Source organism: Vipera ursinii (assembly GCF_947247035.1).
Source record: "Vipera ursinii genome assembly, chromosome: 5".
Taxonomy (NCBI): Eukaryota; Metazoa; Chordata; class Lepidosauria; order Squamata; family Viperidae; genus Vipera; species Vipera ursinii.
In genome coordinates, this window is record NC_139518.1 from 26,633,814 (window position 1) to 26,645,081 (window position 11,268).

General features: G+C 36.2%; 1 protein-coding gene across 2 annotated transcripts in view; it reads left to right on the plus strand.

Annotated features, from left to right (window-relative positions):
- HLTF (helicase like transcription factor) overlaps positions 1–11,268 on the plus strand; it is a 30,258-nt gene that overhangs the window by 17,911 nt on the left and 1,079 nt on the right. The window contains exons 14-23 of one of the 2 annotated variants that reach the window (XM_083364422.1): positions 642–785; positions 1,796–1,934; positions 3,096–3,231; positions 3,550–3,729; positions 4,538–4,662; positions 4,927–5,099; positions 6,003–6,119; positions 8,183–8,295; positions 8,520–8,700; positions 10,347–10,427. In XM_083364422.1, coding sequence (XP_083220548.1) covers positions 642–785; positions 1,796–1,934; positions 3,096–3,231; positions 3,550–3,729; positions 4,538–4,662; positions 4,927–5,099; positions 6,003–6,119; positions 8,183–8,295; positions 8,520–8,700; positions 10,347–10,427 — 1,389 coding nt within the window. Of the gene's footprint in view, positions 1–641; positions 786–1,795; positions 1,935–3,095; positions 3,232–3,549; positions 3,730–4,537; positions 4,663–4,926; positions 5,325–5,395; positions 6,120–8,182; positions 8,296–8,519; positions 8,701–10,346; positions 10,428–11,268 lie in introns of those variants that run through there. The other variant, XR_014492725.1, reaches the window with a different exon arrangement.

Below are 11,268 nucleotides of genomic sequence, written 5' to 3' on the forward strand. Positions count from 1 at the left end.
TCCATTTGTTAAGCAGAGAGCCAGCATTGTTTCCACGGTCATGTGGCTGGCATGACATCACACCTCAGCAGAGAGTGTATGGTGAAACTCAGAATGATACCTTGCCGCATGCTTATTTACCCTATCTATTTACCTGCATTTGCATGCTTTTGAACTTCTAGGTTGGCAGGAGCTGGGACAAGTAATGGGAGCTCATACCATCTTGGGGCACTCGGGTCTTGAACTGTCGAGCTGTAGACCTTTAATAGTCTAAGACTCAGCATCCTAACAACTTTCAGTTATATATAAAAAAGGCAGGATATGATGATGATGATGTAGTTTCTACTTTCACCAAAGTAACTAAATCTCTTAATCCCTATACTCGAAAGAAAGGCACATCATTTTTTAATTTTCTTCAGTACAAAGCCTGAGGGAATAATCACAAATGTCACATATCAAAACTAATGTAATTGCATTTCCTCTGGAATCATAACTGAAGAAACAACTGACAGCAAATAAATCTGTTTTAGGTGAATATCACTGTATAGCTTTATTTTTTTTTTGTACCAGGAAACTTAATGTAGCACGGATTAGAGCAGAATTTGCAGGTTGTGAAATTTATGACACAGCCAGTTGTACTTTTTGGTCAATTCTCATTTTAGGACCAGCTTGACCAACATGTTGATCCAAATATTCAGCTAAACACTTATGTTTACTACGGCTCAGAACGGAACAAAGATCTGACAGTACTTTCCAAGCAGGATATTGTCTTAACAACGTACAATGTTTTAGCTACTGACTATGGGGTGAGTATACCGAAAAATTCCAAGAGCTTTTTTTTTTTAAACAAAGGGTAATGTAAAATTCATATAAATTAAGACATTTTCTCATGCTGAATTTACGGTAGTTTCATACTTTTTAAAACTGCTGGGAGTAGTTTCATTGTGCTACTTTGTTTTTCAAATCCTTCATGCATTGTTGTTTGGCATTAAGGAGGTTATAGTTTTCTAACAGGGCTGCCAGATTTCATCTAATATTACCTGCATTGCTCCTACCTCTTTCTTTAAAAGGCTAAAAATAACTTGGTAGAACTGACAATTGTAAAAAAAAGTAATGCTTTCTTCAAAGAGAGCTTGATTCCAGCTGACTTCCTGTTGTTTTCCTGGGAACGGTGTGGAATTGATTTGCCATTGTCTTTTTTCATGTATTCCTCCAGTTTGTCCATTCATGTTTTAATCAGGCCTGACCCTGTTTGACCTTTGGGCCCAGACAAGGTCAGCTACTGTCGGCTGATATTGACAATTGTAGGGATGGCACAGAACTGGTAATCTAAACATGAATCCAGCTGCTAATATTCTGCTGTGAGAATGGTTTTTACAGAAGTGAAAAGAACTTTCAATATTCCAGATTTTATTTTGTATTGTATTGTATTGTATTTATTAAATAAATAGATTTATATGGCTGCCTAATTCACACACAATGACTTCTATTCCACTTTGTAAAATCATTCTTCTGGGGAAATTCTCAAAATTCCTTCTCTCTCTGCGTGTTTTAAATAAGATGACTCATCCCCAAATGCTTGTTCAACGTTTTATTTATTTATTTCAGATACCAAAATAGCTAATGTATTTTCCCTCTTCCACTTTGCAAAATCATAAAAGCTCTTCTGATGTTGTCAAAAACAAAAAATATTTGCCTTTGTATTTTAATAACAACAGCAATAACAATAAAAAAACTCACCCCAAAATGCTTGTTCAGCATTTTATTCATTTCAAATACTAAAGTGGCTAATATATCTATATCTATATATTTCCAGACCAGAGATAACAGTCCTTTACATAAATTAAAGTGGCTGAGAGTTGTGTTGGATGAAGGTCATACAATACGAAATCCAAGTGCTCAACAGACAAAAGCTGTTCTAGACCTGAATGCAGAAAGAAGATGGATCTTGACAGGTATTTATGCTGTAGATCAGGGGTGTCAAACTCAATTTCATTGAGGGCCGCATCAGCATTGTGGTTGCCCTCGAGGGGCCGTGTGGGTATGGCCAGGGTGGGTGCGGCCTACTGGGTGGGCGTGGCTGGAGTGCGTATGGCCTACTGGGTGGGCATGGCTAGCTCTACATCATTGGCATCAAGGGTGCCTATGGGGCCTGGGCAGGAGTGGGACAGATCTGGGGGTCTCTGGCAGAAGGAGGGTCTCTGGGCCAGGGCCAAGGCAGCGGGGGCCGTTCCCTCACTGTTTCCAGGATGGCTTCGGGGGCCACATGAAACCACTTCGTGGGCCGGATCCGGCCCCCGGGTCTTGTGTTTGACATGTCTGCTGTAGATTCAATATTGCAGTATATACCAGGTTGGGGACAGTTGTCTTAACAGAATGCTGCATCTTCCTAACCATTGTTCATGGTCCTTCTCTTTGAGAATTTGAAGTGCCACACATATACACAAATCTGAGGAAAGATAAGATTCAGTAGTTCAGTCCTGTGCAGGTGGTCCTCAACTTTTGAACATTTGTTCAGTAATTGTTTAAATTACAGCGGGGCTGAACAAAGGGACTTGCGTTCAAGTGTCCAACGTAAGGCAACACCCCCCTGAATCATGTGATTAAAAAAACCTGCACTTTACTACCACATGGGCGCTGCAACTCTCCCCACCTATCTCCCACACCCCCGATTTTAGCCACCCAGATGGCCCACTAATGCACGTAAAACTGCCGTAGCCTGAGAAGCCTTATCACCCACCCAGCCCACTAGAGTAAGCAAAGCTTCAGGAAGATTCACTGCCTGCCCAGCCCAGCATTGCAAGCAAAGCTGCCTCAGTTCAGGTAGCCTCATTCTCCTGCTCACTCACCAAGCCTACCCGGCCATTTTTCTAACAGGCTCGATTCTTGCAATTCTTTGGAAGCAACCATCTCTATAGGAGAAAGGCTCAGACAGTGGTGTGAGGCAGCCTAAGTAAGGCGGCTACATTCTCATAGACTGGGTGTTGGAACCAATCTGGTCACTAAATGAGGAGTGGAGTATGAGATACTTTTTTGTTAAGCAATCCTTGAGACTTATTTTACCTAAACCGAGTAAGCGTGATGCACGGCGTATTTTTTTTCTGTCCTCGTTTCAGGCACGCCTATTCAGAATTCTTTAAAGGACTTGTGGTCTCTCCTTTCCTTCTTAAAGTTGAAGCCTTTTACAGAGAGAGTGTGGTGGCACAGAACAATCCAGCGGCCTGTCACTTTGGGAGATGAAAGGGGGCTTAAGTATAAACTGCATCTAATATATTCTAGATATTCTATGAAGATTAGCACAATACATGTGTAAACTAATGCTTTTAGCATTTAAAATATTCTTTAAAACACTTTTAAGTATTGAAACCTTCAGGTTTAGATGACGTTCAGAAAATATTCACCTTTACCTTGTGTACAAGAGCTGGCTTTGTGATTGTGTATATGGCATGTGTGATATTATAGATTGTTTTGTAAATATTTCCATATTTGTGCATGATATTTTTGTGAATGTTTCCATATTTTCTGATTGATAGGGTTATAGATTGTTAGAATATTTCTGTATTTTCCTAGGCGTTTACAATCTCTGATTAAGAGCATTACTCTTCGAAGAACTAAAACGAGCAAAGTTAATGGGAAGCCAGTTTTGAAGCTCCCAGAACGTAAAGTATTTATTCAGCATATTACACTTACAGATGAAGAAAGTGCCCTCTATCTCTCTGTGAAAAATGAGACTAAAGCTGCTATAAGCAGGTAAATAGTGCCAGCTGTTAAATGGGAAAAAAATTCCATTACCTGTATTAAATTCTGATTTATATAAAGAAGTAGATTTTATACAGAATGACATTTGCATATTTTAGGATAAACATTGCTAATATGATTAATAAATGATGACCAGATTAAAATAAACTATGAAAACTATAGTAACATTAATTTATTCTAATCAGCTGTTGCATGGTTGTATGTTTATACAAAGTGGGCTTTTCTCTAAGTACATCTGCAAGTTTAAGTACGTGCGAAAAACAGTCATAAGTCACTTTTCAGTGCTGTTGTAACTTCAAACAGTCACTACACAAACTTCAGTGGAAGACTATCTGCATTGTATACTTTAGTTAGACTGACTCATTAGTTCAATTTTATAATCGTTTTTGCTGCTAAAAAGGGTATGCATGTGCCTATGTGTTTCTGCTTTTGTTGATGGTGTCAAAGAAATTGTAAACTCTATTATGTATTATGTTATGCATCTATTATATTATGTGCTATCATTGGTGTCCATTATGAAAGATAAAGCAAAGTGGAATCTAAAAAATGAAGCACAATTTATATAGAATGATCTAGATTGCACTTGAGATAAAACCAAAAATTTCTTAGTGTGAATATAATGGGAACAGGCTTGTTTTAAGACATGAGAGCTGGTGAAAAAACAATGAGAGAATGCTTGGTTTACTGGATCAAATTTTTTTGCAAAATTCTATTCCAATGCAATAATTTTGATCCAGTAAATAGAATTTGCAAAATCCTATTATAACAAGTTTGTTTTACTATCGACATTATTCTTTAGGTATTTTACTGAGGGAAGTGTTTTGGCCCACTATGCAGATGTTCTTGGTGCTTTGCTCAGATTGAGACAGTTGTGCTGTCACCCATCTCTCTGTTCCAATATCTCTCCATCCAGTTCTCTAGAAAGTGAGTACATTTTAACAGTTCAGTAGACATGTAACCTGATTTTTTTATTAGCTATTATATAATAGAGTGGTAATTTGTAACTGCATATATATCAGGGCTGTACATTGTTTCAATTCAGAAGAAGCATTGTGATTTGAGAATCAGATAAGACTGCTGACAAATACTGAATTCCAAAAGCTCTTTTTTGGAATTGAATCTGAAGCACAGTCCTAATTTATACATAGCTTACAAGCTCTATCTGTAATATTTCTTTTTAATGTGTAGGTACTTCTGAAGAACTGCGTGATATATTGATACAGAAGATGAAGTTAGTTCTAAGCTCTGGATCAGACGAAGAATGTGCTATTTGCTTGGATTCGCTGACTCTTCCTGTGATAACACACTGTGCCCATGTGTTCTGTAAGCCGTGCATTTGTGAAGTCATCCAAAAAGAAAAGGCAAGTTATTACCATCAGGTACCTGCACAAAATTATTTCAGACTGATGTGTATTAGTCCAAGATGGGTGGACAGTACTTCGTTCTTTTATTTTCTTTTGCTCACACTAATGTGAATGTTCTCCAGTATCCTATGGCTGGGGTCCCCAACCCGCAGTCTGTGGACAGGTGCCAGCCCAGGGACCATTGGGATCTCAGCCACTCAAGTGACAGGCAAGCATGTGAAGGTAGCCCACTTTGCCGCCACTGTTGGACCATTGGGATCTGAGCCACTCAAGTGACAGGCAAGCATGTGAAGGTAGCCCACTTTGCCGCCACTGTTGGTCCACGGAGCAAGAAAGGTTGGGGACAGCTGTCGTACATTACTTTCACAGTGAACTTAATGTCTCTAGAAACAATTTTTGTCCTTTTTATATATAATATTTATTTAAAGTTAAACTAATGAGTTATCAGCTGATTTTAGATGTTATTTAGATGGTTTATCTGCAGCTCTGTTATATAATTATATAATATATAATTATATATGCAGCTTTGTTATATAATTATTTTAAATGTACTTCTGTCTGTACAGCTCATTGATTACATGAGAATTTGAAAAAACTAAATATTCGCTACTAGATAAACTACTAAGCCTCTGCATGAATGCACTCTAAGGCAGTGCAAGTATATCTTGTCAGTCAGCTAAACTTTCTTGGGGGAAAAAGGTTCTTATATCTCTATATTTTAGGTTAAAAGTTCATATAATCTCTTGGAATAACTGTCTTCTGAGGCAGCACAAATACATATTGGGTCTACTCTTTCTAGTCTGATTAATATAAATACATATTTTTACTTCAAACTTTTTTGTGGCATTATTTGCTTCCAGTTGTGTGCATTTTTTTACAATAAATAGTTTTATTTTTCAGGCATATGCAAAATGTCCTCTTTGTAGAAAGCAAGTTTTGTCAGAACATTTAATAGAATGCAATTTGGAAGAAACTGACGATGAAAAAAATACTAAACAATGGACATCTAGTTCAAAGGTGAATTCTGCATTTCATATGTGTGTGTGTGTCTGCTTTACAAAAATGTGTCGAAGTACACCAAACTATTGTATTTCAAATAGTACAATATTTGGATAAATTATTTAGAAACTGGATGTTTTGAATTCAGCTGAATGGGTACTTCGAGGTATTTTCCTCTGAGAAATGGTTAGAGGAGGAACATTTATGATGGGGGAGGAACCTTTCAGTATTGGAGCAAATTTGAGCTGTCAGTCTTGTAGATCTGCTTACAAAGAAAAATGCTAACTAAATGATCTTCCTCAATGACCATCAATAGTTCCAAATGGATGCAGTAGAACTTTGCTGCATAAGCAAGTTGCTATTCAGTGTGGCACAAAGGTTGTTGGCATTCATTCAGACAGTCTTGCCAATTCCCTGCCTTTGCCTTGTTGTTACTTTATCTACTATGCTGGTATGTGGTTGTGAACTTGTTTTTAGTTGCAGCCAGTCTGACTAAGATTTCGATATCTGGATTCTCTTGACTGAAATTTAGTTAAAATTTAAAAGAGGCAATCAGTGATCAATTAATGCTTAATTATGATGTGCAAAAGATTGTTTTGCGTAGGTCATACCCAAAAGAAAGCATGTGTGTTTAACATGATTTAATCAAATGTAGCTGTTCCAGGCAACCTGGTTCAGGAGGTGAGTATAAGAATTAGGGGAAAAAAATCATAGACATTGGCAATGATAGCTTATGTGGGGGAAAGGGGGAAGAAGAGGAAAGACACTAGGAAATTTATGGATTGAGTGGGAGAGTCAGAGAAGGTGTATTAGGATATTTGGTATAATAACCTCCAGGGAAAGAGCTGGAAGATAATGAATGGTAAGTAGGTAGTATGTGCCATATTGGGATACTGGTAGTTAAGATGGCCGGAGAAAGACTGAGTTTTTTTTTTTAGAAAATTGTATTAAATGTACATAATAATCCCATTTTATTAGGGATTATTAATGATAAACTCAGCAAAGCATCTTTCTATTTATTATTGCATATTTTAACCGCAGCAAGATTGTCATATGCCCAAAAATGGAAAAGAAAGGAAACACCCACTGAAGAAGAAATAATAAATAAAATTTTATCCTGCACCGAAATGGACAGGTTAACCCTAGAGATCAAAAATAAGACTGAAACAGAGTATTACGAAATTTGGCAAAATTTGTACAATTGGTTAGACATAAGGAGGATTGCTGAGATGACTATTGTTTGATTAGTTGTTAATGTAAGGACGACTTATTAGCACCTATATCAGGATACAACTGAAAGATATGTAAATATAACGCTGTTGACTGAAAGACAGTTTACCCAAAAAAATTACAGATGTTATATGTACAGTTTGTTATACTCTGTCCTGTCATAGAATGTATTTTAAGTTTTTGTTTTTTCTTTCTGTAACATAAGGTAATACTTTCTGTAACATAAGGTAATACAGTGTTGTAGCCAGGGAAGTTGAATCATGTCCACTTTTGTTTTTAAATGTACATTTAAGGCTGAGATTTTTGGAGTGTTTAGTCTTCCTTAATTTCAGCCATGATATGAAAACAGCAGTACTCCTTAGAAAATGCTAGGAAAACTTTCAAAGATTTGCACTGGCTTGTCTGTATGTATTTCTCTAAATTAGGGGGAGGAATTGGATTTTTGCATTAAATGGCACCTTCCAACTTTGTGATAAGACATCTGAATAAAAACCAATATGTAAATTTGATTCTGTAATTATTACTTTTCAAAAACTATTCTATACAGCACTAAAATATGAATCAATTATTTTTCAGGTTTAACAGTTTAGATCTCTGAACTATAACTTTCCATAAAAGAAACTAGCTTTCTTTGTAGACTTCATAACATTTCAGTATTAACTTGGGAAAGCTAATTTGCTTAAATTTAATTTGCTTAAGTTGCAAGGACATTGCGTAGTTGGGTGTAGAAAATGAAATCACATTCAGCTGGCAAATAAGACAGAAGATACGCATGGATTTCATGAATAATGGAAAAACCAGAAAAAAAAGAAATCATTTTAAAAATTAAAAAGAATTATTTTGTCTTTCAGGTCAATGCACTGATGCATGCTTTGATTGAGCTAAGAAAACAAAATCCAGCTATTAAGAGTTTAGTTGTTTCACAGTTCACAAAATTTCTCTCTGTAATAGAAACTCCACTAAAGTAAGTAAAATGTTTCCTTTAATAAAATTATTTTAAGAATAATTTATTTTTAAAATAAATTAAAAAACCTTGCCCAGAGTCACTGGCAGTTGGGCAGCATGTGTATGTTAATAATAAAATAATAATAATAATGTGATTTGGAAAACATAAAATCAAAACTTCATTCCAAGGATCAGAATATAAAGAGACTGACACTTGTATAACATGCTGTTCTTGTTTCTCAGGGAATCTGGATTTTTCTTCGTTCGTTTAGATGGGTCTATGAACCAGAAACAAAGAGTAGAAGCAATTCAGCAGTTCCAAAGCCATGAAACTGGATCTCCAGCTATACTGTTGTTATCACTGAAAGCTGGAGGAGTTGGTTTGAATCTAACAGCAGCTTCCCGAGTATTTTTAATGGATCCTGTAAGTATAAATTCCCTGCTGATATTTAATATTCCATACAACTAATTTAGACACTTAAGCAGGAATGAGGAATGAGGCTACTTCTAGTATTGGGGAAGAGGGAACAACTTTTAATCAATTTGGCTGTGTTTGGATTAAAACCTGAGCTATTATCTATATTATATGTGTGCTCTTCATGTTAATTCTCTCATTAGCACAACATTTTGAAATGGAATGCTTTCCCTTCCCTCCAAATAGTGTTAATTATTTGGAATTGAAATGTAAGATGATGTAATATTCATAAGAATAGGCATTGTGTTTTATCTATAAAACACAAAAAGCATATACAACTATTTTTTTCTGGGGAAGAAATGGCATATGTCTAGAAGTGGAGCAAACCATCACAGCAGAATGAAACCCTCAAATAGACTGGTTCTTCGGAATTCCTTTCTGCCCGAGATGGCCCATAAGTGCTCCAGATAGATGCTTCTCATGAGGAGACAGAAAGATAGGATTGTGGTGGGTTTTGATCACAAGGAGATGAGAAGAGCCATCTTGTTGAAACCATGGTTGGCGCCTTTAAAAGGATACTGGGTTCATATACTTCCTTTTCTAATCACTTTTGGAAATTTCTTATTAACTGCTTTTCAACAATTAGGAACCTTTGGATTGATAAGTCTGAAAACATCTGGGGAGTTTCCCTCAATATTTAGTCAAAGAAACTTTAAATACAACTTTAAGGACTTAAAAAACGTGTGTGTGTGTGTGTAATAAACAGCAAAAGGATGATTAGAACTTCAATTTTAGAAAGTTACAAATGGATTAAGGGTCCAGATGGATTTGAAACAAAATTTTTGGAATTGATTATAAGAATATTTCCCATGGGAAAATATTTATTTTGAATTCTTTTTTTAAAATGATAGGATGGGACTTTGGGGGTTGGACAGTAGAGGGAACCAGAGGAATGAAAGGTTTACAATTAAAGGAGAAGAACACTTAAATTCAACTTACAGTATGAACTTTTTTTAAATCATTGGACATATTGAAGAGTGGATCCAAAAGTTAATTTTAGGAGAATTTGCCTCTATATATAATGCTTAAAATATCTCATGGAAGAGGAACAAGTTCTGCCTGACAGGATTGAGACTTATCTGAACATAGATTTAAAAATCACAAACAGAGGAATGATGGGGAAAAATGCAATACTGGACATACAAAAGAAATCTCCTGATGCCTTAATAATTGAAAGGAATATACAAAGAACAAATGAAGATAATTTTTCTATATTGGATTTACAAGAGGCTCATTAAAGCATTGAATAATTTTTTTGAGAAGGAATACTCACACACATATCAATGAAAAGAATCAAATTCTAAAACTATTAGATGAGATTAAACAAGATTGTTAAAAAGAAGGAATAGAAAGTGGGTTTATTTGAGATCAGGGTTAAATTAGTTATGTTATCTCTGATAACTGCAGTAAATTGCTTATTTTTTTGTTTATATTCTCTGTGCCTTTATTCTTGTTTGTGTTAGTTTTTATTATTGCAGTTGTAATTTTTAATAAAAAATAACTAAAATACATTATTCTAAAATAAATTATCTTTGTCAGGGCTAGGTTCTGTGGAAATTTAGATATGAATACATATTTCTTTGTGTGCAATTTAGGCTTGGAATCCTGCTGCAGAGGACCAGTGCTTTGACAGATGTCATAGACTTGGACAGAAGCAGGATGTTATCATCACCAAGGTGAGCTGATAGTTATTTTAATAATCTGCACTTCTAAAAATAACACATTTGCTCTTTTGAAAACAAATTATATTTTTCCAATAACATCTAGAATTTGTTTACTTGCTAATTTGTAGGATAATACATCTATATTCTATACTGTATTTTTCGGACCATAAGACACACCTGACCATAAGACGCACCCAGTTTTTACAGCAGGAAAACAAGAAAAAAAATATTCTGAACCAAATAGTACCGGTATACTAGGAAGGAAGGAGGGGAGAGAGAGAGAAGGAAGGAAGGAAGGAGGGAGGAAGGAAGAGAGAGAGAAAGAAAGAAAGAAAAAGAAAGGAGAGAGAAAGAAGGAAGAAAGGAGGGAGGATGGAGGGAGCAAGGAAGAGAGAGAGAAAGAAGGAAGGAAGGAAGGGAGAAGGAAGGAAAAAAGAAAGGAGGGAGGGAGGGAGGAAGAAAGAGAGAAAGAAAGAAAGAAAGAAAGAAAGAAAGAAAGAAAGAAAGGTACCGGTAGTGTCTTTTCCATGAATAGGTTTTCTAAGATGCTGAAGCAATTTCAAACATTTAGTAGTATTATCTTGCAAATGGGAAATCACTTCCAATAAACTTCGCAGAGAAACCTGCAGGGACAACTCCTCACGGCTTTGCCTGAGGTTTAGTTTAGCAAAATCTTTCTTTAGCAGCGAGGTAAAAGAAAGAAAATGTGCGCGCGCAGGGAGGGGGAGGCAGTCAGAAGGCATGGCAGGCACGTCCGTATTTCCTCCCCTGCCGACCAATCACAGGGGTGGGGCGGAGAATTCCATGTCTTCATTCAATCACGTCTCTCCAATGGAGCTGATGGACTGCGCTG